Source organism: Anabas testudineus, chromosome 24 (assembly GCF_900324465.2).
Source record: "Anabas testudineus chromosome 24, fAnaTes1.2, whole genome shotgun sequence".
Classification (NCBI taxonomy): domain Eukaryota; kingdom Metazoa; phylum Chordata; class Actinopteri; order Anabantiformes; family Anabantidae; genus Anabas; species Anabas testudineus.
This window is the reverse complement of record NC_046632.1, coordinates 16776892-16804837: the sequence shown is the minus strand read 5'-3', so window position 1 is coordinate 16804837 and position 27946 is coordinate 16776892. Positions and strand designations below refer to the sequence as shown.

Here is a 27946-nt window from a genome sequence, read left to right as displayed (position 1 = left end):
CAGTGATGAAGTTAATTTAACTCTTGTTTTCTTTCTGTCACAGAATCTTCATCTTCATCAAAGACGGAACATCAGAACGATGTTGAGGTGACATTAACCTGCTCTGTATCAACATATGATCAGTGTAAACTCACAGTGAAGTGGCTGAATGAGGATAATAATAATCATTTAACAGACATGAAGACATCACAGAGTTCCTGTTCTGCCACTGTGACATTTACAACATCTGACTTTAATCAGTATTCTGACTTATTGAAGTGTGAAGTGACTGATGGTAACAGGAGAAAGCAGCAGTTTCCCTTCAGACGTCAGACTTCAGGTGAAAAACCAGGTGAGAAGATGATGAACTGTTGAAATCATTTTAAACTGAGTGAAAAATTAAAATAATTCTTGTTTATTTTATTTTATTTTGTTGTTGATGACAAACATGAAGTATTTTATCACAAAATTATTTTTACTTATATCTCACTTATATACCTGTATTTGTTCAGGTAAAGAGAAAACAACAACAACAACAACAACAACAACAACAACAACAACAAGACCAGTGACAGAAGAGACAAATGAAAAAACCTCCACAAGCAGCAGTGAACCAACAAAATCACCAGGTAACTGAACATTTTTCTCTTTTAATGATTGTAAAGTTTTCAGAGTTTATTATAGTATCATCAGTATTAGTTTGTTTCTTTATCAACATCAATGTACAAATGGAACAATGATATTTATACTGTTAATAGATATTAATACAAGTCTTTACACATATACTTAATATTTATATTAACTTTGATTCAGACATAATAAAAGAAAATGTCTCATTGAAATTATTTCAAATTAAAGTCGAATGTTTGACAGAATTTGAGGTTTTAACATGACACCAGTGTTTAACATGTTTATCACGTGTTTGTAAAGGAACATTTAGTCTCACTGTTACTTTCTGACATTTTTTCCATCACTGATCCAGGAAAACAACAAGTCACTGACTGAATCTGTGTCTAGTTGGAGCATGTTGAGTGTAGTGGAGAGACTGTTGACACATGTTGTGTTGTTTTACCTTCCATGTGTAGTTGATGATTTGGACTTGTTGTTGGGTGTAGTTTAGGTTTGTTGAAGCTGTTTGTCAGCAGCTCTGCTGATTAGTATGACAGTGGGTGGAGGATCCAGTTTAGAGCCAGTAAAGGAACAAACTGAGACAAAAAAAACGAAATCAGTGTGCATGGGGTACCACACACAACAGAGATTTTATTTTACACATTCAAACATATTGAATTTTCTTTAACCTTCAGATTTTAAACAGAACAAGAAGTTGAAGTTAAATATTTTTGAATCTTTTCAGATTTTCCATATTTACTGAGATCCATCATTGTGTCTGTGGGTTTAGCAGCACTGATCATATCTGTTGTTACAGTCAACATGTGGACGAGAACTAAAGGTGAGAACATTCACTGAGGAAACTTTTACAAACAACAAGTTTTTTACTCTTCAAGCTTAAGTTGACTTGTTTTATGTTTTATATTCTTCTCAGGGAAAAAGATGATGATAGAAGGAAACACTGTGAGTATGAACATTAAATAGTCAAATACATTATCTCAGAAAATTGTTCATGGTCTGGTTCATTTAGCACTGTGGTTAAAAGCCACACGTTAGGGGAGTATCTTTGGTGGATTCAGGTGTTGCTTTTGTTGAGGCAACTGTATAACAGAGTTTAGTGGTAAAGGAACCAGTGAACAAGGATAATCTTCAGACTGTTGTGTAAAATCATAGAGGACAGAACAGAACTAAACAGTTTGAAAATAATTCAGCAAGTTGTTACTGGAGAGGAAGAAGTTGAATATGACAACAGAAAATCTAAAGTGTTGATTCAAGTATGAAGTCAACCTGACAACACAAACTGGGAGATCAGTTTAAACTCTGAATCTCAAGTGTTGTTGTTCTTCTCAGGTGTGTGATGATGAAGATGAACTATGAAGATGATGAAGACGTTTCTGCGTCTGTCAGACTCCACTGATCAACAAGAGACATGACTCGACTGCTGTTCCCAGTTAACAATTCAACTCTCTGTCCTGTTCAAATGTTGCATGGTGCTGTGGTTTTCTGTTTCTTATCTCTGGTAAAAACCTAAAACAGTTTTTATTCAACATGACTGTAGAACAACCTGAAAAGAATGACATTTAGAAAACAAGCAGTTTAACATGATGTGATGTGATATCTTCCATGTTTACCAAAGATGTAATAAGAATCCATAATAACATAAGTGCTGCAGTGAATTTCTGTCACAGAGGACCAACAGTGCTGTACTGTAGATTACATTCAAACTATTCAACAAATGAATCCACGACTGATTAGTATCATAGTAAACTTTGGCTTCAGTGCAGAACTACACTAATTCTTAATTTGTAAACTGTACATGTGAATGTTACAGACATTATGAAGCATATATAAATTCATTAAATTCGTTTGTTTTTTATTTTTTCAGTTTTTTGTTTGTAGAACTTTAACCCACAACAACTGTGTTTCAGACATTAGTTTTGTGAGTTTGGTTTTGAGTGTCTGATTTGCTCTTTCCACTGCACCACCACTGGCTAGATGGTAGGCACAGTGTGTTTTCAGATTTATCTGAAAGCTTTCTGACAGGCTCTGTATGACGTTGTTTCCAAAATGTGAGCCATTATCACTGCTCAGTCTTGAAGGTAAACCACTTCGTGAAACGACTTCTCTAAGTAATGCCTATGCTACTGAGATAGCTTATGCATTTCATACATGGGAAACATTCAATCCACTTTTAAAAACAAGTCTATTATTACTAAACAATATTTGTAACCAGAGCATGGTGTTAGTTCAATAAAGTTAATCATTAAACATTCAAAAGGACCTTCAGGTTTTGGGTGTGTCGATAAAGGCATCTCAGTGGTTATGCCAACTTTATTTGTAGCACAAAATATATATTTTTATATATATTTACAAAGATTTTCAGCAAAGACTGAAAACCCTAGAGCATACCATAATCTATTTACAAAATCCATCATCCCCTCTTCTTTTCTTCTGTCACTTTGTTGCTACATATAGCATAAGCAACACGAGGTGAACCATTTGAGGGATTCTTCATTGCAGATCCATCTACAAAAAACACACGTTTACAGTCAGGATTACATAAAGGTGTATCAAACAAGTTATCATGTGGAGTTGTCATAGTGTCTATAACTTCCACACAGGAATGTGGTTCTCCATCTTCAGCTATGGGAGGCAGAGTTGAAGGATTAAGAACAGTACATTGTTTTAGTGTGGGATGAGACATGGCTAGTAAGGTGTTTTGCCAATGCAGTAGCCTTGCTGGTGTTAGATGAGCAGTTTTTGCTTGCAGAATTAGTGAGTGAACTGTGTGCTTGCAAGAGCTTTTTTTAAGTCATTAAATGCAGTTTCTGCATTTTTAGTCCAAGTCAGATTGTCAGTCATGACCATATGTTTCCCCCCATGTGTGATGTCATACAGGGTTTGGGAGATCTCCGCATCATTTTGAATCCATTGACGGCAATAGCCTGCTAGGCCTAGAAAAGACATCATTTGTTTTTTTTTATTTTGCTATTTTGGAATACCCAAAATTGCTTGGATGCGTTCAGGATCCCAATTACAGCCCTCTGGAGTGATTATATAGCGAAGATAGAGCACAGATTGTGAGACAAGTTGTTATTTGTCTTTAGCAACCTTGCGTCCATTTTCTGCCAGAAAACTAAGCAGGGACACTGTATCGGTTTGGCATATGCTTTGTTATTGAAAAGATTAACAGATCATCCACATAAGTAATTAATTTATTATTACATGGTGGCTCCCAATGTGAGAGATTTTCAGCCACTGCTAATGCAAACAATGTCGAGCTGGATGAAAATCCCTGAGCCATAAGTGTCCACGTATATCACTTACTCGAAAGTCGCTTTGGATAAAAGCCTCTGCTAAATGATTAAATGTAAAATGTAAATGTAAATGCTTACCAATGAAAGTAAAAGTAAACCAGAATTGTGAATCGGGATGGACAAAATACTGAATACTAAATATGCATTTGCCAGATCAGTGACAGAAAACCAAAAAGCAGTTCCTGGGACCTGGGACACATAAGTGTTGTTACATTTTGTACTGTTGGACCCTGATGGTGAACTGCTTCATTTATAGCTCTAAGATCTTGGACTGGCCTCCATGACCCATTCGTTTTGTGGGGGTGTTGCATGGTGACTGGGGACATTCCTCTATTACACCTCTTTCTATAAGTGATTGAATGACTGGAGCAATGCCCTCAACAACCTCCTGACTTAGTGGATATTGTTGCTTTGCATGGTCTAAAATTATACTTTGGCTGTACAACAACAGGAGTTACTCCTTTAATACCCCCAAAATCTAATTTGCTGCCCACGATTTGTTTTGTATTGATGACAACATAGCTTCATTTTCTGAGGATAATGTCATAAGTGTGATATCTGTTTCTGGATTGGAACATGAACTATGTATAGATCTAACACCCTTTGCTTTGATGTTCATGCAACAGGAGGTAGTGTCTAATGAAGGACAATATGAGTTCCCTCAATATTTTTGTTCCCAATCTGGGGCCTTTAACACTTCTTGAACCCAACACCCTATATCTTCTCATGTCTGGTGTGACTTTTTTCTTAAAGCAATATGTGGAACTGAGTTTTTTTATTGGAAAACAGACTCCTAAAGATTTCCTAAAGCTGCTGCGCAGTTGACTTCCACCAACACTGTAGTAACTTCCAAAATGTTGTTGTCAATGTTATTCTAATCACATTCATGTGTATGATTTCTACCCCAACAGAATATAGTGGCACTTGTGATATCTGTGGTAGTACAGCCAACAGTTTATCTATATCATGGAGATTTATTTAATCTCAGGAGTAATAATAAACACTTCCCGACAAGCTGATGGGATATAAACCAGCAGTGGCACATGCTACTTTGATTCCTGTATATCCGCACTGAACTTCAATTCTCAGTGCACACATAAGGTCTGACATCTATAGGAAGCAGCTGCTAAACAAAGTACAGTCGACAAGTTTAGTCCAAATATGTGTTAAGTACCTACGCTGTAGCAATATACTTATTATGCTTATCCAGACTCCATTCATGCTTTTACACATGCTGCAGACTGGTGTAAATGTCAAACAACTCATTTGAATCATCACTGGTTCTTTAAACGGCTTTTAAAAGTCACATAGTGAATAACTGCATCTACTAAATACTCTGAAGACTCAATGACTTGAACCAGTGTTTGCAACATTTGCTCTTCAATAATAACTGCTGATGAACAAAACATACTAGTTGAAATGCTCCTTTGAGATGTAGTAACATCAAAATAAAACTCAGGTACAAGGAAAAAGCTGGAATCAAATACTGTACAGACTGTCACGTGAATTTATTACAGACTGCATCACATGTATTGAAGTAGAAATGTGTATCCATTATTTTAGAGACACATGTTTGGTGAAGCTGATTTTGAACTTCTACCAGTGACGGTGTTAGAGACTTGTACTGCAACCAGCCACCAGGGAGGGATCAACTTGTGGAGTCCAGCTCGCTGCTTGCTGAGCTTCACAGAGGACAGTACACATTAGAAGTACTACAATATGTACACACAAGTACATAGAGTACATGTACACACACAAACTACAAGCTTACTGGAACTCAGCTCTACACTTGTTGTTCTCTCAGCACCAGTAAAACTTCCCTGTGTTGGGTTGAAAGGATGGATGAACATAACCAGAGGTCAGAGGTCATGCTGCAGTAGAGGTGATCTGGTGTCCAGGGTGAACCCTGCTTCTTACCCAGTGTCAGCTGTGATCAGCTCTGGGCTCCACACAAACCTCTACAGGACAAACTGATGGAAGATAAACGGACCTGCTGCTTATTTCTATCTTTAAAGTGACACTGTGGAAACTTGATGGACGGAAATGAAAAACAGTTCAGTCAGACGCTTTTAATGGACGTGTTAACCACTGGTGTTACTGCTGTTTGTTTGTTTCATCGTTAGTGTTTAAAACCTGCTGCTGATGTCAAGTTCTCAGAAAAACACTGACTTCATGCAAACACTGATCAGAACTAACAATCTTCCCACATTCAGCTTCATCAAGACGTTTTCTACTGTTGCCCTCACTGTGAATCACTGAGAAGAAGAGTCAGTGAAATTAATCCAACTTCAAATGGGTTCAGGTTCAGGTCACAGAGGGTGGTGGAGTCGTACTAGAGTCAACACGTCCCCACAACTGTGGTATCTAAAGTTAAATTTGTCCACATTTGACATGACGTTAACTACAAGCGTTTCTCTGCTCAGCTGTCACTTCCTGTTTTCTCACTTCTACCATCAAATCTTCCCTCTGTTGGGTTGAAATCATTTCTGCATCATCAGCATCAAAAGTTAGATCAAACAGTAAATTAACTTATTTAGCTGTTATAGAACAAATGCACAGTTTAGTTCAGCAAAAGTTCAACAGACCATTTGACAACAACTCAAACAGACCTGGTGGTTCAGTGATGATCTGGTGTCCAGTGTCAGCTGTGATCAGCTCTGAGTTCCCAACAACCCTCTACAGGATAAGTGGTATCAGTGATGGATGGATGAACCAATCTACCACTCAAATGCCCTGAAGACCTGGGGACTCAGGTCACTGATCATCCCTTACATTTATTAGGATCATAAACACACAGATGGCTTTTTGAGTATTCTTGATCACAGGGTGTCCTTTCTGTGACTTTTCTTTCTTTATCTCTTGATCTAACAAAACTGCAGCAGATGATGAACTTTCAGGGAAATTAAACCCTTCAGTCAGTCGCTCATCAGTGTGTTGACCACTTGTGTTGCTGTTATTAGGTCAACATTTGCATCTAAACCCTGCTGCAAATTCTCAGAAGAAAATAAGCCTCAGAAGAGGAACCAACAGACCTCAGATCTGTGACATCTTTCATCTTCAGTTCTTTCTCAGCTGCTGCAGTTTCATCAGTTAAACTATGAACAGAACGAGTCAAAGTGTGACGGACGAGGAGTTTGACTCTTCTCTCCTGTTTTTTTCATGTATCAACTTAAAGACCCAAAAACACGGTGGACAGACACAAACTAAACCATAAACTGACATACAAAGTAACAATTGAAAACGCCGTGGAAACACAGGCGCAAAATACAACCTAGAAACTTAACACACTAACATAAAACAAGACAAGGCACAAATGAACTCATGACTAGAAAATACAAAAGTAGCAAACAAAAATCACTGCTGAAGGCAGGCTACACGGGAACAAACAGACACGGCTAACAAGACAAAGTAACAACGGAAAATTCACTGCAAAAGGCAGGCAACGTACAAACTCACAAACATACCAAATTAACAGGACAAAGTAACAACTAAGGAACACTGCATAAACGCAGACCAAATAATTCAAACTTACAAACAAACAGGGTTCCTGACGAACAAACAAACACACGTACTGACCAGAATGATACGGGGCAAACAAAACATGAGCAGCGTGAGAGCATGAATGAACAGAAGTGAATGATGTGTGAAAGTCAATGTGTGAAGCATGAATGAATCGGCAAACGAACTAACCAGAGGTGAATCAATGTCGGCATGAGAGGACATGAAAGTCAGGGTGGAGGATGATATGGAGCAAACAAACAAAACGAACTAACCCGAGAACTGCGATGAACAGCATGAATGATGACATGAACAACAATGGTGAGTGAATGAATGAGCAGCAAACGAACGAACTAACCAGAGGAAATGCAGAGAACAGCGTGTATAATGTCAACAAACCAGCAATGAGCAGAGAACTGAGGGGTGCTTTTAAAACAAAGGGATGCACAGGTGAAATGAGTCAATAATTAGTCCGGGGAGTGAGAGTGGAGAGTAGAGGAAGTCCATATATGGGCGTGTGGCAGGAGAGTGAGACAGAAAAAAAAAAAAAAAACAACCAAACCAAAAGACAGGGCCAGAGGGAGGAACTGGAACAAGACAGAGTCAAATTGTGACGGACGAGGAGCTTGACTCTTCTTTTGTTTGTTCATGTGCTGTCAAACATCATGAATCCTTCATGTTTTCTAAAAACCTCTGTCTAAAGAGAAGAAAAGCTGCATTAATACAAACATTTATCATAACTAACAGTCTTCACATATTAAACTTCCTCTATTCTGTTTGTGATCAAGATGTTTTTCACAGTTTCTCTCACTGTGAATCAGTGAAAATAAAAGTCAGTGAAATGGATCAAACATAACAGTTAAAAAGTTAAAAACATGAATCCGTCTTTTGATAACTTCAATAGATAAAAAGCTTCTATCCTTTATAAGTTGAACAGGAAAGAGAGGAGAGAAAATGCAGTGTGAAGTCCTGAAGAGGAAGTGACGCCTCAACTGGTCTTTAAGAGGAAACAACTACACAGACTTTGTCAGTTGACAACAAGAGATCAACAAAGAAGAGACAGAGAAGCAGGATGGTTGAATTCAGATGGATTCAAATGTCTTTATTTCTGATTCTGATGCTTCACTTTACAGGTAAGGACACATAGAACTCACACTAAATCAAGAAACATTAGAGAACTGCACAAACATGACTGAGACAGGTTTATCAAGATGTTTTTCTTCCACAGAGAAAATAGAGTTTGATTTGTAACTGAGAGAAAGTAGTCGACTCTTGGACAAACACAACTTCTACTGTAGCTAAATGAACCTGAAAACAGGAAGATTAATGTTAGAAAGTATTATTAAAATAGTCAAGTTCACATTATTTTACTAATATTTACCTTTTTTTATTATTAACAGTAGCAAGTGGACAAAATCCACCTATCTTCACTGTGAGACATCGAGATGACGTCACTTTACCTTGTGGAAATGTGAGAGATGATCAGAATAAATGTTACAGTACTACCTGGATGTTCACTGGTTTAGGAAATTCAGCAGCAGTAAAACTGTCTAAAAAAAGGAAGATTTCTAAAGATGTAGTCAAATCTAAACCAGACAGACTGAATGTTACAGAGAACTGTTCTCTGGTTATAAAGAAGGTCACAGATGAAGATGTTGGTCGTTACACCTGCAGACAGTTTATATCAGGACGACAACAAGGTGGAGACTCTGTGGTTGATCTGTCTGTTGTTACCAGTGAGTATTTCCATCATAATGTTTTCACATCAAACTGTTTTGTTAGACACTGAAACTGTCTAATATTTCTATGATTTCATATCATCTTATCACATTTTATATAAGAACAACAATAGAATCATAGAATCTATTGAAGATGTCGATTACTCAGTGTTTTTGTTTTAAACTATGATAAATGAGTTTTGTGTGACAACATATTTCTGTTTTACTCTCAGATCATTAAAGATGTGATTTGACCTCATATTAAGAACCAAATATCAGTTTATTTCTTCATCTTCTTCAGCTCTGTATCATCTGTTCTCACTTTATCATCTGAATCTAAACTTCATCTCACAGAAAAGAAAACTTATTAATAACTTGTTGATATTTTTAATATAAAGTTTAGACTTTACTTTGCAGAAGTGAGACTGTTGGAAGCTGACGCTCTAAAGTTAGTTCAGTCACAAACTGATCAACGTGTTAAAACCACAGATGTTCCTGATGTTCATGAGCTCATTGTTTGTGGCTCAAACCTCCAGAGCTCTGCTGCTGTTGTCACGTTCTCAGTACAACACGTCCTCCTCTGTAGTCAGAAAGAAGTCATTTCAGAGATACGACCACCATGACTAAATATCTTCTTCTTTATGAACAGTATCACTATGTTCCACCACTCAGCATCAAGAATCCCACTGTGACAGGTTTGACTCTTCACCTGTTTGTTGATGTGAGCTGTCAGACGTCACCAGGACTCCTGTCTCTTCTCTAACAAACACTGTTCAAAGAAAATCAGTCGCATTCATGCAGCTTTCTGTTCATGAACCATCTTCACACATCTGACTTCTTCTGTTTCTGATCCACTAAGAAACAGTGTCGTCCTCACAGTGGACATTAAAAACTAATCTCTTCTCTACATTCAACAAAGTGTAAATCATGACAAAGTGACAGCTCATTGGTCACAGGAATTAGACGCTGTAATCACCTTTAAACAGAAACAACTTCACAGACTGTGTTAACTGAGAGTTTGACAACAAGGGGTTAATAGTGAGAAGAGACAAACACACGATGGTTGAATTCAGACAGGTTCAAAATGTCTTTAAATGAGACAGAATCAGTTTAGTTTGGAACTGTGAGAATGTAGTTGACTGTTGGAAACCAAAGATGAGACAAACACAACTTGTGTTGAATCTAAATTAACCTCATACTATGAATAGAACAGTTCTATTCATTTCAGACATTTCTCTCTTTTTCTCATCAACAGTAACTGGAAAATATTCTGACTTCACTGTCAGAGACGGAGATGACGTCACTTTACCTTGTGGAAATGTGATAGAGGATCAGAATAAATGTAACAGTACCATCTGGATCTTCACTGGTTCAGGAAACTCAGCAAGCAGTAGAGCTGGTTAATCTTGGAGAGATTAAGAAAGAAGCCAAATCTAAATCCAACAGACTGAGTGTTACAGAGAACTGTTTTCTGGTTATAAAGAAGGTCACAGATGAAGATGTTGGTCGTTACACCTGCAGACAGTTTATATCAGGACGACAACAAGGTGGAGACTCTCAGGTTGATCTGTCTGTTGTTACCAGTGAGTATTTCCATCATAATGTTTTCACATCAAACTGTTTTGTCAGAACAATAAACTGAAACGTTACAATAATGATGATACAGTGATGAAGTTCATTTAACTCTTGTTTTATTTCTGTCACAGAATCTTCATCTTCATCAGAGACTGAACATCAGAACAATGATCAGGTCACATTAACCTGCTCTGTATCAACATATGATCAGTGTAGACTCACAGTGAAGTGGCTGAATGAGGATAATAATAATCATTTAACAGACATGAAGACACCACAGAGTTCCTGTTCTGCCACTGTGACATTTACAACATCTGACTTTAATCAGTATTCTGATTTATTGAAGTGTGAAGTGACTGATGGTAACAGGAGAAAGCAGCAGTTTCCCTTCAGACGTCAGACTTCACGTGAAAAACCAGGTGAGAAGATGATGAACTGTTGAAATCATTCGAAACTGATGTGAAATTCTTCTTTAATTATTTCTTTTGTTGCTGATGACCAACATAAAGTATTTTATCAGAGAGCAATTTTGTTTGTATTTGTAATATAGCTAAAGAGACAACAAAACCATCATCAACAACTACTACTACTTCTACACTACAACCACCACCACCAACAACAACAACAACAACATCAACAACAACAACAAGACCAGTGACTGAAGAGACAAATGAAAAAACCTCCACAAGCAGCAGTGAACCAACAAAATCACCAGGTAACTGAACATTTTTCTCTTTTTATGATTGTAAAGTTTTCAGAGTTTATTATAGTATCATCAGTATTAGTTTGTTTCTTTATCAACATCAATGTACAAATGGAACAATGATATTTATACTGTTAATAGATATTAACACAAGTCTTTACACATATACTTAATATTTATATTAACTTTGATTTAGACATAATAAAAGAAAATGTCTTATTGAAATTATTTGAGGTTTTAACATGACACCAGTGTTTAACATGTTTATCACGTGTTTGTAAAGGAACATTTAGTCTCACTGTTACTTTCTGACATTTTTTACATCAGGTGGGACAAACATCACTGATCCAGGAAAACAACAAGGTACTGACTGAATCTGTTGTTTAGTTTATGTAATTTAATTGGTTCAGTCCTTCTCAGTTTTGAACCCTGTTGTTTTTCTTGGGGTTCAGGTCTTTACCATTTTTAATTTCTCTTCCCAGGCTGGTCTTGGTGGTTCATTATTGGAGCTGTGGGTTTAGCAGCACTGTTAATAATTGTTGTTGCAACATTCATCAGATGGAAGAAAACTAAAGGTGAGAAAGAAGTAAAAGCAGAGATTTCTAATCAACCTGGATTCTTAGTTAAACTTGACTTTCTTTTGTCTTTTCAGGGAACAGAACACAAAGAACTGAAAACAAGGTGAGTTTTAGAGCTAAAAACTAAATGTTTTTATAATTTTAATGTTATAAATTAAATTGTTTTACTATTAAATATGTAAAGAAACAGAGAGAACAATAAACGGTACTAACTTCACTGTACAGAACACAAACTAATGTGCAGTGAGACTGTTGTGGTGATAGTGACTCAGATTAAATCCACATTCTGATCTTTGTCTTCTCTCTGTAGACTGATCCTGAAGATGGAGTTCCCTACGCCTCCATCAGCTTCACCAAGATGACCAAAAATAAAACCTGGGTAAGACGTCTGCTTGGTGTGATGTTGAATAATGAGGACATTAATTAAATTAAAGTCAAAGTAATTGATTGATAATTGATTGTGATTCTGATCAGACTGTTAATCCCTGTGGCCCCCAGACCTTTCCTTTGCAGTATCACCACTCAGATCTACTCAGCAGATAAAAGCTGCAGCAGAATGAGGACAGTCAGAGCTCCTAAGTTTATGTGGATGTAAATCGTGTGCTGTTTCCTTCCAGGATCAACAAGCTGATGAAGTTGATGCGGTGACCTACAGCACTGTGAGAGCTTCCTCTTCTGCTGCTGGAGCCTCCACTGACCCCAGTATCCTCTATACAACCGTCAACAAACCAAACAAATAAGATTAATTCAGACATTTGAGAGAGATTCTGTGTAGAGTTCTTCTATTGGACTGTCTTCTACTGTACAGGTGTACATACAGTACAGTACATTAGTATTTTGGTTCCTGTGTATTTCTCTTTCTTAGTACTGTGTCTCCCCTCATTGATGGTAGGTTAAGGTTCAGGTTAACATCTTTCTTATCCTCTTTGTCTGTTTGTTTAACTACATGATGTTTTCTGTTCATTATTGTTTATTTATCATCTATATGCTCAGTTTTTCTTGCTATAGTGTGAATGGTTTCCTGGTTTAATAAGTCCTGTAGGTTTTCAGATGCTGTTTTAAGTCTTTGCTGCAGCTTTGTCCACTTCACACCAAATTATTTTCTGTGTCTGGTTTAGTACTAAGTAAAGCTGCAAACGGAAACAGCCACTAACCACTGACACAGTACTCACTGCACTGTTGGTGTGGCTAGATCTTGATCATATCATGCACCTTCATGATATCACGTCAGTTTCTCAGCCTTATTTTAACCTCTGTACATTAACATGAACGTACTTCTGCTTTTTAATCATTACACTTCCTCTTTTTGAAACAGAACCACTAGTAAATAAAGCATCAGTGACGACGTGTAAACTTCCTCAATCTTTCTGAGAAACAGCAAAGAAGTGTGTGAGTTCCTTAGACACTGACAAAGGAAGGGCAGCATGTCTGTCTTTAGATCAGTTTAAATGTCGTTGATCACATGATCTCTGCTGCACACGCTGCACATTTAACATACATCTGTCTAGAAACAGCAACAAATCAACATCTAATCAATTAATGAAATAAATATATGAGTTATTGCAGATTTCTCTATGTGCAAATACTAATGGACTATATATATATAATTCTTTTTGGGCTACTTTTAAATAACATTTGCTTTATAAGTTATGTCAGTGTGGAGAGGTGTTGTCAAAGCCTTTCAGCAGCCCCCTTCTAACCAATCAGAGAATAGCAAGAGTCCTACTAATAATAAAAAGTTCTGTAGCTTGTCAATTATTGTAATTTGATAACAACTACCTGAAAGATTGTGCTGGCTGCAGAGTTGTGAATGGAATAACATATACTGTAATAATCCACACATATGCTCAGCTGCATAGAGCAGAAAGAAGGAACAGACCTCACTACCGCTCATCATTTGCTCGACCGCTGCTGAGGCAGGAAGGAAGTGGTGCGTTTTCTGGCAGCACGGACAAATTATACTCAGCAACTTCTCCCTCTCGTAACTTTTTCATAAAGCTCACAGTTCAAGAAAAAGAGAGGAGTGGATTTTGTGTAGTCAGTGAAATTAGGGCACAGTGTGAAAATAAGGCTCTTGAGTTCTGAAGTAAGAGTCGGATCCCTCCTTTTCTACCCAGGAACCGTTCATGAACATAGCATTACTAGTGCAGAGCAAGGTGAAGTGTAAAAAAGCAAAGCAGACCTGTATTAAAGCAGGAAGAGGGAGGGCTGGGCAGAGCTAGTGCTAGATTAGGATAACTTTAACCTCTTAAGACCCGAGCTCTAATTTGATATGCATTTTTTATTTCTCTTTGATTTGGCTTATTGGAACCTGATAAGTATAAAAACTAAGCATCATCTTTTCACAAACAGTTTCAGGAAGACATCATATTCCTAGAATAACAAATTAACACATTCAAAACATTTTGAATTAAAAACTAGTAATACCCTTTTCTTTACACACCTATTTGTGAAAGGCTGTGTAACAGTTCCAATCAGCTTGCACGCACAAGAACCCAAAATGTGATGTACACGCATGTGTACGCTAGGTCCTAAGAGATGATAAAATGAAGGTGGCCCACTTCTGACAAATATTCTAATAAGTACAGTTCAATTTGTTTTTGGACACCGTGCACCATCATTTGTTATCATGTGAGCAAAGTTCCACTGAGCTAAAATCCATCTGGTGTTCAGCAATTCCTCTTAAAACCACTCCATGAAATCCAAAGAACTTTCTAAGCAACTGAAGCCAAGTTTACTGACTGAAAGATGTCAGAGGAAACTATACAAGACGACGTCCGACAAGTAGACGTCAGAATACAAGAAGACCAGTCATGGAAAAAGCAATTAAAACAAATATGTGCAGAGAGCAGAGCATCCCCCAAATATCTCAGCAAAACGGATGAATATGGGATTTCATCAATGTCACAGTTTTCTTTTCTCACCAGAGAGTGGCGCCAGAGATCTGTTACCACATGGAGGTCAGTGCTGGAAACTCATCCTCATCACACAGCACTCATTATCTTATTACTGACTATCTACAGAGTTCCCAAACCATTATCAAATAAAGCGCCGCTATCTAACAACAATACAATAAACGTATTATTTAAAGTAAAGGTAACAATTGGAGCATTCTTAATCTGACATGACAGCATCTACAGTTTTAGGGAAATTCATGCTTTTGGAAGGAAGAAAATGAAACGAGAAGAAAGAAGGAAAAACAATAATGACAAAAAAATGGAAGTAAAGTGTAGAGAGATGTATGGAAACTGAAATTTAAGTTTTCAGTGGTGATAGTTCATCCAAACTAAGTGAACCATCAATTTATCTTAGAACTGAAACAACAGCTGCCAGTGGAATAAACTAAGTAAAATGTCAAATATTACTTTCTGATATGAGAGAATATAAAAGGAAACTGACAGCAAACATATACTGATCCATAAAAAGTCAAATTATAAGATCTTGTAAAGTGTGTATTCAGTTCTTTTTAACATTATTCATTATTCATCAACATTATTGTGAGAAACCATCAATAACTTACATCAATCCATGACTGTTTCAGTTTACATGACTGTGGTCACCTGGTTCCTCCACCTGCTCTTTAAAGAGAAATAAAATCCTTCTTATTAAAAACAACTTTGAAGTAATTTCACATTTTAATCTGTACACCAAAGTTTGTAGTAAAAGGTTTTTCTAGTAAAGTTTGACTTTAATGTTCAAATGTTTTCTCAAATTTATTGTCAAAAGCAAAATAATAAATAAATCAAAATATCCTCCCGGAGGCCTGGAGATAATAACATACATTTACTTTGTGTGAGAACTCTTCACTCTCTCTCACACACACACACACACACACACACAGACATGTAGTTGCAGTAATTAGTGTGTGTGTTGAGCATGAATAAATTGCAGTCGAGGGCTGTTAATGCAGTTAAGGACAAAGGGCTGTCAAACACACTGATTCTGCTTCACTGGTGTTCATCTACAGGACACATTCCATCCACAAGAAGACGGCCGGTCTCCAACGTGGGGGTTTAGGATGAGGAAATGAATTCTACAGAGGGAATTACCGCAGCTCCTGGCGCTCACTGACTTAAATCCAGGTTCCAGCGGAACAGATAGTGTTTTATATGAAGTAGGCAAACCACATGTTTAGAAGATCTTTGGTGATAAATCCACAGGTTTTTATTTTTTATGAAATATGATTTAATATCAGAGTTTTTCCTGCAGTTGTGTCGAGCACCAAACTTCACCTCACTAAACCTCACCGACACCCAACAATGAGAGTACTTACATCATTTTGCATACAAATGAGCTAATTTATCTTTTTTTTTTCTCATGTCTTAGGGTCCATCAGACCCTGACCTAATTTAAATACCCAATCACAACTAAGAGAAAATCTCCTGAGCCAATCGGATGCTTGGTACCGCCCACCTGCTCGCATAGTAATAAGAGACAGAATAATAACACAGGGAGGAAACTTGGAAAAGCTGCAGCTTGCTCAGTGTGCTTTGGAGTTTACTCTGCCTCTCTGAAAAACCTTCACCATGGTCGACGCCTTCTGTGCCACTTGGAAACTGGTTGACAGTGAGAACTTTGATGAGTACATGAAGGCACTTGGTGAGTAACGCTTCACTAATGCAAACTTACTTTGCATTAATGCAAATCATATGTTTAAAGACTGTATTTAAACATGACGTTAACAGTCATATTTTACCTCTGTCCCCGGCTCAGGTGTGGGCTTTGCCACCCGGCAGGTCGGGAATGTGACCAAGCCGACTGTGATCATCAGCCAGGAGGGCGACAAGGTGGTGATTCGCACCCAGAGCACCTTCAAAAACACTGAGATCTCTTTCAAGCTGGGAGAGGAGTTTGACGAGGCCACTGCTGATGACAGGAACTGCAAAGTAAGTTGATAGAAAGGAGGCTGAATTACTTATTTATTAATTATTGCATACGAGTGGTTAAAAGCTAATTTAGGCACTTTTTCAAAGTCCAGACATTCAAGGAATGATTCAAAGAAGTGTTAAATAAGTCAAATCTATTTAATCCAGGACTTCTGCAGCATTTCTTTGCTGCTCTTTTAGATTCAGAGACAAGAGTTGTGATCTTGAGACCTCCTGAAACAGACCAACAGTTGGCAGCATCTTGACTTTTCTCCTCACTTGTTATTTATTCAGTCCACAGTGAGTCTGGAGGGAGACAAGTTGGTCCACGTCCAGAAGTGGGACGGCAAAGAGACCAAGTTCGTCAGAGAAATCAAGGATGGCAAACTGATCATGGTGAGACAAACAGATCCACATCACACGTGCTTCTTCTATGTGATTTTAATGGATTACTTTCACTAAGACAGTGGAAAGGTAGAACCAGAGATATAAAATAAAATATTCATGAAGTTTCAGTTTCAAATAAAAAGAAATATCACTGTGAAATATGTGTGGATGCAGAAAATGTTCATGGATGATACACTTGGCTTTCCAGTTCTTGTTCATTACTCAGTGATGTGTGTAGAAAACTTTTGTGCTTTTCTTTGGATTTCTTGCACAAATAAGTCAAACTCTGCCTCATTACTTCTGTTCTCACGTTAAAAACTTTTTTATTCATTTAAAAAAAGACTTATTAGTAAGTGTTGTCTCTCTCGTGCAGAATTTGACCTTTGAAGACATCCATGCGGTGCGTACCTACGAGAAGGCGTGAGTTCTCCGAATGACAGCCTCCCACACTGACCAAGAAGTCTTGATTTTATAATTATTATTGACTGACTGCATCCTGCTGCACATGTCCACAGCCCCCAGGCTGCATGTTTTGTAAGAATTTTTTATACGAATACATTTCTGTCGTGATGGGTGGATCGTCTTTGCAATCCTGTGTGAAACATGAAATAAAAACCACAGAGAGTAAATGTTTGTCTGCTGTCTGATGCATTGATTCTGATTTTAAATGACTATGGCTCCATTATTCACTGTAGTTGAATAGAGAATAACCCTCTGATCCAAACCCTGACCTCTGAACTTTCTGCAAACAGAAAAGACTTTCTCTGCATGATTTCATCTGTTATAACAGGGCACCATTATAACTGAAACATATTGTTTAGTAGTTCAGCACAATACAACAATATCTCATTACAACAAAGGCTGTGAGTGTTGAGAATATTTCTGAGAATCAGAATCAGGGGAGTCAATCTACTATTTTCTGGGACAAAGGAGCAGTTGTATCCTTACACAAAATTTTCCCTCAGATTATCCCCTGATGTGGTTTTATTAGAGTTTAAGAGCTCAAATGAGTCTTCAGTCCAACCTACAGCAGTGGATCTTTACACCAACAGTGTCTCTAACTACAGTGGAAAAGGACGTTATGTTGTTAAAAAATAATATCAATCTGATTATTATCACTGATGAGACTAAAACTACTTTTAGTAGTGAAATGTTTTTTCACTGTGTGGGTGGAAACAGAAAGCTCAGAGACTGAAATCGAAAGCTCTGAGCAAAATGAAACCAAGCGCTTCCCATATGACTACATATGACTAGGAGAGAAGACTGTAATGTGTGAGGAAGTGGCTTTTATGTGCTGAGATAAACTGTTATTAAACAGACAGGAAGGAAAACAGAATAAAGGTGTTGCGCAAATTATGTATAATCTCTCTATATATCTATATATCTATATATAAATAACTTCCCCTCTCTCTGTCTCATACATTCATATTAATAATCATTTAGAATTGATTACAAACTGTACATGACTGAGCATGACTTGACAAAGTAAAGTATATTAAGATAATGAACTACTATTATAACAGTGTCAGCCTTTTGCATAAGCTGCCTTTTATAGTTTTAATTGGTTGAGATGGAGTTAAATGTACATGTTTTATATTTATTATGATAATTTATTATATGTGCTATAATAGATCAGTCAAACTTGTAATATGTGGTGGAATAATTGTCTGGATTTTTTGTACCTCAGTAGTATACTTCAGTGCAGTACTTGAGTAAATCTACTTAATTACATCTCATTAATAACTTGTAAAGTGTGTCTAATACTGAACCCTGCTGACTTCCAGTTTCTCTAAGCTCCTCCCCCTGAGCGTCAAAACACAGAAGTCACATGACCCGTTGGCCGCTGTACTTCCTGTTTACTTCAGAGGGGAATGTCCTTCCCTGTTTCTTCTTTATTTTATTCTTTAACCATGTCGATCACTTTACTGTCGGGTTTTCACTCACTGAAAATGGTGAAACGTTGGTGTTTTGTGCTGCTGCTCTGCTGCGCGGCTCCGCTCACGGCAGCACCGGCTGGAAGCAGCTTCCTGACGGGCACAGGTGAGAAGGAGCACCAGGGATAATCAGAGGACAGTTTGTTTCTGCTTTTAGTCATTATTTACAGAGATTTATCGAGACTGAGCTGTACACAGTGGGTTTATGCTTTTAGATTATCTTCTTTTATTGGTTTCACCGAACAACATGTCACTTAATGTGTTATGTGCGGTTTTGACCTGTTTACTTCCACTGTTTAAATCGAGATTTTCTTAAAATGAGTGCTATTTGTTAATTGTCATGCTTCGCCGAATGTGACCTCAGACTTTAAGGAGTTATACTATATGTGAAATGGTATGTTAAACATATATTCTGTCAGAGAATGTTTTCAAAATCTATTAATTGACTAATTTTTAAACAGAGTTTGGCCTCAGTGGAGTTCCATACACTCCCACATTAACTTTAACTGCACTTTGTTTTAATTACAATTTTTATTCACTCTCACCTTTATTATTATTCACTGTCTATCTACACAGGTAGATTCTGGCATATCACTGACCTCCACCTGGACCCCACCTACCACCTGGCACCAGATCCCACCAAGGTGTGCTTCTCCTCCAAAGGAGCCCCGGCCAGCCAAGCCGGTGTGTTCGGGGACTTCCTGTGTGACTCGCCCTACCGCCTCATCCAGTCAGCATTCACTCACATGGCGTCACTCACACAGCCGCAGGACTTCATCGTATGGACCGGGTCGGTATAATATTTATTTTTGAATAACTTGAGGCTTTTTGCATCATAATAACTTAATAAATCTGTGGCTTTACAGGAGTTTCATTTCATTTTCCCTCTCTCCAGTAGTAGTTGTGGAACTAATGCATTCTGTACTTTTACAGAACCAAAACCAATTTGAACTTAGAGTTGGCTTAAGTCAGTCTGGAAATCCCAACTTCTTTTTTTAGTTGTGTAAGAAGGATGTTCATTTTCTATCAGACATCACCTGCAGGACTATATTGTAATAACTTCAATGAAACCATCCGTTTTCATCGAGTGTTTTTTGGTTTATAACACAATATATACAAAATGAATGACATTCTTTTCAATCTCAGTCTTATTCATTGTATAGTACTAATAAAGATTTTAAACTTCAGCGCATCAGCAAACATGAAGCTAAATATCAGTTTGTGGCTGAAAGCACTGTTCTGTTTACACACAGAGTCACAGTGTTAGCACAGCTGTAGGCTCTTGAGATCTATTTAGACTAAACATGAAACAGATTTTCACCTCTGGTTATTTGCACGTTTATTTTTACCCTGCAAGTGCACTCTGGTTTGACTGTGAAGTATTTAACTGTAGCTAGAAGGCAACGTACAGACCAACATTGTGTATTTAACACAATGTGTATTTAACACAAAGTTTGGACAGTATAAAGCTTACGTGGCTCCAGAGGCAGCTGCAGACTGAAGACTACAAGTTAGAAAAGTTTGACGATGAAACTAGAGTTTCCGTGTCATGATGATTGTGCACGTACTCTCCACCATTCACCATGTAGTGAATAATTATCAGAAAGAAACATGTTGTCTGCACTTAGGGTCTATTTTTAAAGAGGAGTATAGAACCAGAGAACTCCATCACATGTCAGTGTCAGCAAAACCAGTGAGCCTGTGGTGGACTGCAACTGGAACAGGAGGTTCCCTTTCCTGGTTGTCATCCAGAGAGAGGATGTGATGAAAGTGGACTCCTACAGGCACTTTGGGGTTCAGTATTAAACTGCACTGGACTCAGCAGCACTGACGTTCTCTTCATGAAGGAACCAGGTAGACAGTGGTTCCTGAGAAGACTGTGATTCTTCAGTGTGTGCAACTGGCTCCTGCAGATCTGCTGATAGTCTGTAGCAGTTCTTCTTTTCAGTGGTGTAAATTGTGGCATTAACCATTCAGGGTTTCGATTGTCAGAAGCGCTCCTGTAAGTGCCTTCATTCGTGTCAGGAAGCAGAAGTGTTACTTCCTCCTGTGGTCCCTACTGAATAGAAAAACCCACTGAGTACCTTATTGAGTTCCCTTGTGGTTTGTGGTTTAGTTCTCATTCATCAAATTTCAATAATAACAAACATGGAGCTTTGAAAGATGAGTACAGAGCTGTTCACTTGTCATGAAAAGTAGCTCAGCATCATCTGTGTTCACACTGTTTATACAGTGATAATGACACAAAGCTTCAGCCACAGCAGCACCACCTCCATACAGCTCTCCATTCATCTGCAGCTAATCATCTAAGCCAGGAATTCATAGACTTATTAAACATGCTTAAGAGAACTCCCTGCCACTTAAAACTCAGAAAGACTCCCTGGTGTAGAGGATTACGTTACTGCGCAGGCAGATTTTGCTTTATTCTATTGTTAATGGGTTTTGTAGCACGGGTTTGCCTTTTCATGTAGAGGGGAAAGCCATTGTACAATGGGAGTCACGTTATTTCTTCTCTATTGTACAGTTGAGTACAGCTCTGCTGAGCCAGCCGTGTCTGGAAAAACCATGATTTGATGGAGAGAAGATACCGAGCTGTTAGGAAATCAGAGAAACCACCTCAGTGACTTTAACTCATGTAGTATTTTCCTTTATTTGCTAAGTATCAAATGGCCTCAAGATGCATCTTCCTGTCTTTTCTTATCAACTTGACCCCCCCTGGTGGTTTAAATACTGGGAAAAACCCAGACAGCAACAAAACCTGTTAGTCATGTAACTGGAATTTTAGTTACTGTAAGTTTAAAGAAATCTATTGAAGAACAAAAGACAAAGCTCCACCTGTCTGTGGCTCATCTGACCTGTGTTAATAATACATGCTTTTATTTTCCATCTCTCACAGTGACAGTCCCCCTCACGTCCCTGTGGACGAGCTCACCACAGACATAGTGATCCAGGTGATAAGTAACATGACGCAGACCATCAGACAGCACTTCCCCAAACTCACAGTGTATCCTGCCCTGGGGAACCATGACTACTGGCCACAGGTAACTTTATATAATAGGACATAAAAGCAGGTAGTCTTTCAAGCTTTGAGAAAAAGGCTAAGGAGTTTAAATGAAACTGTACCTTTATCATTACTCAGCCATTTGAAGTGTTTCCCTCTGTCTGGGAAGGAGCTTATCAGACTGATTCTTTTAGCTTAGGAGACATTCTGATCCAGTATTAATGGATATCATTGGATTTAAAGGTTTTTAATTAAGTATTTGAGATTTTCCTGAGAGTGTTTTCTAAGTTAGTGTTTGTGTCTCTGTTCTTAGGACCAGATGCCAGACTCCACCAACGCCATCTACAAAGCTGCTGCTGAGCTGTGGAAACCCTGGCTGCAGACTGAAGCTCTGGCTACGCTCTCACAAGGTAACATGTCATCAGTGCATCAGCTGCTGTGATTAAGTCTTAGTACCAATGTGAAAGCTTTCCGGACCTACATGTAACAAATATAATAGAAATAAAATGCATCCTCAACTTTAAACATCACATGATCTGATAGATGGCTGAAAAAGCAAATGACTGGAAGGTTCCTTTATTAAGAAATAAGGGAGAGAGGAAACCACAGCTAGGTGTGAATGATGTCTCTGAAAATACAAAGTTATTGTGATTTAGTGCAAGAGACAAATGTAAAATACATAACTGCAGTTATGTAGTGTCATCAGGGAAGTGGAAAACGGACAAGGAAGTGTCCAGGTCCGTATGTAGAGGTTAGCTAAGAAGAAGTTGGACACTCAGACGATACAGAGATTGTCACAGTTTGAGTGTTTGATATTTAACTTTGCTCTATGAGGTAAGAATCAGACTCATTTAGTTTGTTTTGCTTTTTTAATCCTTGCAGGTGGTTTCTACTCTCAGCTGGCAAAGCCTGGATTGCGTGTTGTCAGTCTCAACACTATCCTGTATTATGGTCCTGATAAAGTCACCAGTAACATGACAGACCCTGCTGGACAGTTTGAGTGGCTGGAGAAGACTCTGCAGAAAGCTGATCAGAGCCAGGAGAAGGTCTGAAATTCTATTTTAAACATTTTGAACAACGACATTTGAGCTGCCTTACAGTGCTGCATGTTGTTTTTTAGTTATCAAATTAATATAATACTGTGTATCTTACAATATGTGGAAATATTGGGAATCCCTTCTGTTTCTGCATAAAGAGCTGGGATTTGAGGGGAGTTTACTTCTTGCTCTAGGTGTACATCATAGCCCACGTCCCAGTGGGGTACCTGCCATTTGCCAGAAGCACCACTGCTATAAGAGAGAGAGACAACGAGCGGCTGGTCTCTATCTTCAGGAAGTACAGTCATGTTATTACGGGACATTTCTATGGTCACACACACCGAGACAGCATCATGGTGCTGCCCGACCAACAAGGTAAAACAAGAGATAAATATGTCTTATGACCTTTATTTTACAACCATCGTTTCTTATACTCACTACACAGGGGCAACTGTGCTAAATGGTAATAGAATATTCCTGTTGTGACGCGTTTGTAGACTGATTCAACTCTTCAATGACTCCACCAGAGCCACAACATATAGTTGTGTTAGTGAATTGATAGTAAAAATAACTGGTAAATTGCGTTTCTTAAAAATATAATATATGTATAAAATAAGCTAATTTAAGAAATCTCTGTGGACCCCGGGAAAGTGTTAATGTCATTTTTTAAATATTATTTTACATTTTATAGACTAAACTCAATTAATCAGGAGATTTTTCAATAATGGAATTAATCATCAGTTGCAGTCCGCTTTTTAAGCAATGAAAAGAGATCTGAGAGAAAACTCTACAGAACTTTCAATAGTACAGAATTAGAAAGACAAACTTTGATATTAAGTCTGTTAAATGAAGAAACTCTGCAGAGTAAATTATCTCTGATTCATGAATCGCAGATTAAAAATAAAAGTGTCCTAATTATGTCATTTCTAAAAGGCTTTAAAACACCAGGCTCTCTGCCTGCAGGTGCTGTTTCCATCGAACTTGAACTACATTCCTACTGAACTCATTTATTTTATTTTTGTGCAGGAAATGCAAGTCAGCGCTAAAAGCTACTGAACAGTCACAGATACAGCATATAATCAAAAAGAAAACCTGAAAAACCTTTTTGAAGAATAAATGTGTTTTTTGGTACAGTTTGCAGTGTGTAATTAAATATCAGAGGAGGAGTGGAAAGAATTTTACTGGGAGAATATTGTATAATAGACCAAAGTAGTTTACCCAGAGTTGAGCCTTGTGGCGCTTTATATGAATCTTTATGATAAAATCATTCATGTATATTTACAAAATCATTGGAATTTAATGTGTTCCTGTACAGTATAAGTATTGTAGCTGATAAACAACTGGCTGGAAACTTGTTTTTTTTATTTTCTAGGTAAACCAGTGAATTCTCTGTTTGTGTCTCCGGCTGTTACACCAATCAAAAGTTTTTTGGAGGCGTACTCTAACAACCCAGCTTTCCGTGTGTACCTGTACAACTCCAAGGACTACACCCTGCAGGTAAGACGCTCTGTGCTGCACACATCTCAGCTCAGGTCTTTCTTATCTTTCATGTCCCGTGGTGTCTCTGTGTGAACTGTACGGCAGGTTTGAAAAAAATACAGACAGAAGATGGGAACTGAACATTCAGGTCAAAACTAAAAACGTCTAAAAATCTTTCAAAACACCCTCTCGAGGTTTTATCTCACTCTTCAAAGACAGAAAAAAAGTTTCTTTTAGTGATTAATGACGGTGTCAGTCAGCACACAAAAACAGTTTCTGGCATTCAACAAGTGTCAAAGACCTTTTTTTCTTGCTCCCCTCCCCCCTTTCGGTGCCTTTCTCTCTTTTTGAAGGATATCTGGCAGTACTATTTGAATCTGACGGAAGCCAACGAGAAACAAAGATCTGACTGGAGGCTTGAATATGTCATGACTGAGGCTTTTGGACTGACTGACCTGCAGCCACAAAGCCTCCTCCAGCTGGGCCTGAGCTTCATGCTGCCACAGACCAAAACCTTCGACAAGTACTTCAGTCACTACATGGTCAACTACGACAGCAGTATCACCTGTGAAGGACGCTGCAAGGTCAGCCAGGTGTGTGCTGTGCTCTACCTGGACCAACAGTCCTACTCTAAATGTGTCGCAAAGGGACAATGATCAAGGGATTTATCTCAGCTGTTTAGTTTTTAATGATTTAAATCAAATATTTTTACTCAACTGGAATCAAACAAGGGAAGTGCTCCTCCTAGATATTAAATAAACTATTTTAACTTTTTTTAAGGCAGAAACGTCTTACAAAAATATTGTAAATGTCGTATAAGTCACCTGCTGCTTCTTCTTAAGAAGACTGATGGTATGAATGTGAATTACAAGTTTATTATTGAGGAAATTTGACTATAAACATTAAGAAGGGAACAGCGTGCTTTAACTTTTTTAAGCTTTCTCTCGATGAGGTGATATTTAATGTAAGATTTTATGTGAATCAAGATTGTAAAACTATAAACTCGCCACTCGCCTCGTCTGGTTGATACAGACGGTCGCCGACCCTGAGCCTTGTTCTGCTGGAGGTTTCTTCAGTTAAAGGGAGTTTTGCTCTCTTTGTGCCTTGGGATCATTTTTTTGTCTTGTTATCTATGTGCTAAACTGAATGTGTGGAGATGATGTCGCTGCAGACACCAAAGCATAAAGTCCAGTTTCTCCTCTTTACGGGTCATTAGAGGGAATGCTAACATGAAGGTGGAATAAATCAACTGATCCTCAGATCTTTGTTCTGAAAGACACATTGAAATGTGAAACAAGGAAGTCATGAAAAGACCAGTCCCACATTTTTGCTGTGCAGATTTCTCTTCATGTCATTTTTAATTACTTTCTTGTATTTAAAGATCCAATAATAGAAAAATTCATATCATAGACATCTTGATGACATTAAAATCCACCTGCCCGCCTCCAAACTTTGGTGGCATACACAGTAAGATAATTACTAAATGGTTTTTAGACACCTTGATGAAAAGAGTATGTTGCACTGTTTAATTTAAAATCTTAGTTTAACATGCAGGTTTATTCCCTGAATCCCTCCTTGACCAAATAGATTCCACCTCATCTGTGGGATGATAATTGCTGCCTGAGTCACTTGAGTATATGATTTTGACTGATTTTTTAATGTTTAACCTCTGTAATGAGATTTAAGACTTTTTAATGTGTAGCTGTCTCTCTTTCATATGCTGTCTGTCTAAGTGTAAATACAGGGACCTGTATGTTCCATAATGTTGCACTTATGGACATTATTGAATCAGATGCTTTTGACATTTATAATTCCACTAAAGCTCAAAAGTGAGAAATGTGTACAGTAAAATGAACCAGAAATAAAAGTCATAGTTTCTGGTGATGTTACCACTGAATTCTGCAGATGCATAAAAAATAAAAAAATGAAAACAAAGGGAGCACATGAGCTTATTCCACAGGACTGATGTTATGTTTTAACTCTTCAGTTTATTTTTCTACAAAATAAAAGTTTAAGGACTGTGTATCCTGTCTGAATGAACAGCCTGTGTTTGAGAGGTTCCAGTCATACAGTCGCAGCTGATTATTATTAACTCGTCTCTTTTTTATGTTAGAGCTTTTAAAAAGAGCCGTCGCTGCAGGAGTTACTCTGGTTATTTGAAAGTCACAGTAAAACATGTGCAGGCTAGTTGCTCTCTGCAGGGAAGGCAAAGGAGCAGCGACTAACCTCATGTGACCCCTCACTCTAAGTTCACCCCCTCCCACCACTGTCGCCTTGATCTTATTCTTCTCCTGTTCGAACCTTCCAGAACCTCCTCTCGTTTCTCAGCCTGTACCTCAAACATTTGCCCCTCCTGTCTTCCCCTCCTCAATCCCACCCCTTTTATTCCTATACCCCCTCCCCCAAAATGTTGAGGACACTAATCTTAGAGCTTTTTATTTTTAATTTATTTTAAAATAGATTTTCCTTCTTGGCAGAAATTAATGAAATGAAAAACATGTTTCAATAAAAGAACATAGTCTATTTTGAGTTTTCACCTGGGTTCCCGGGATCATTAAATATTAAATTAAATATTTCTGTGAGTCTCTTCTCAGAACTTTAAGACCACGTCGCTCCTTGAGGATTGAATCTTTGTCTGCGTGTTTGTTACCGTCTTTCCCCTCATGTGCCCCCTCCATCGTTATTATTCCTGACCAAGTCTGGCCTCGGTCGGTGCCTGACAAAACGTAACCGTGGAGACAGAGTTGGTGGCGAGCATGGTGATGCATCGCCACGGTAACAGCAGTAAAGCTCCCAGTCCTCCGAATCCATCTCGGAGATCACTGTTAGTGGCTCTTATTTAACCACTGACCTGCCAATTAGATACAGCAGATAAAGGTCTGTGTGTGTTTCCTCGCTACAGCTCCACTGGGTTTTGGAGCTGGTGCTAGATTAAAAGAGAAAAGTAAAATAAAGGTGCTTTTAAAATAAATCTACAAACTGTTTTTATAATCAATTAACTTAATGAACTTTTTTTGCTCGTAACCCTGTGTAACAGTTCATAGAATCATTTTGTTCATATTTAAAATATTAAATAATAATAAATAATAAATAAAATAAAGATATTATGTGTTGACTGGCTGCTGGACTCTCTGGTTCTATGTTTGGCTGACTGACCCACATGTTCAGGTTTGCATACATGTCTGATGTTGTTCCAGTTGGCTGATTGGCTGACTGGCTGCTGGCTGACTGGTGGTGCCCCACAACCGGTTAATCTTAGGATTACT

General features: G+C 38.0%; 3 protein-coding genes across 3 annotated transcripts in view; all 3 read left to right on the top strand.

Moving 5' to 3' along the window:
• LOC113149060 overlaps positions 1-13744 on the top strand; it is a 31822-nt gene extending 18078 nt beyond the window's left edge. The window contains exons 5-11 of the mRNA XM_033325895.1: positions 88-331; positions 11247-11411; positions 11727-11762; positions 11882-11974; positions 12052-12080; positions 12288-12356; positions 12595-13744. Coding sequence (XP_033181786.1) covers positions 88-331; positions 11247-11411; positions 11727-11762; positions 11882-11974; positions 12052-12080; positions 12288-12356; positions 12595-12717 — 759 coding nt within the window. The 3' untranslated portion in view covers positions 12718-13744. The remainder of the gene's footprint in view (positions 1-87; positions 332-11246; positions 11412-11726; positions 11763-11881; positions 11975-12051; positions 12081-12287; positions 12357-12594) is intronic.
• A 2565-nt stretch (positions 13745-16309) lies between these two features.
• Positions 16310-17858, top strand: LOC113148946 (fatty acid-binding protein, brain). Its single transcript, XM_026340714.1, has 4 exons — positions 16310-16576; positions 16691-16863; positions 17137-17238; positions 17603-17858. Exons 1-4 carry the CDS (start codon positions 16504-16506, stop codon positions 17651-17653), a joined length of 399 nt encoding a protein of 132 aa, XP_026196499.1. The 5' UTR covers positions 16310-16503; the 3' UTR covers positions 17654-17858.
• A 1209-nt stretch (positions 17859-19067) lies between these two features.
• Positions 19068-26501, top strand: smpdl3a (sphingomyelin phosphodiesterase acid like 3A). Its single transcript, XM_026341733.1, has 8 exons — positions 19068-19269; positions 19740-19953; positions 22060-22204; positions 22478-22574; positions 23047-23210; positions 23396-23576; positions 24574-24698; positions 25034-26501. The coding sequence occupies exons 1-8, from the start codon at positions 19101-19103 to the stop codon at positions 25334-25336; spliced, it is 1398 nt and encodes a 465-aa protein (XP_026197518.1). The 5' UTR covers positions 19068-19100; the 3' UTR covers positions 25337-26501.
• Positions 26502-27946: the final 1445 nt, after the last annotated feature.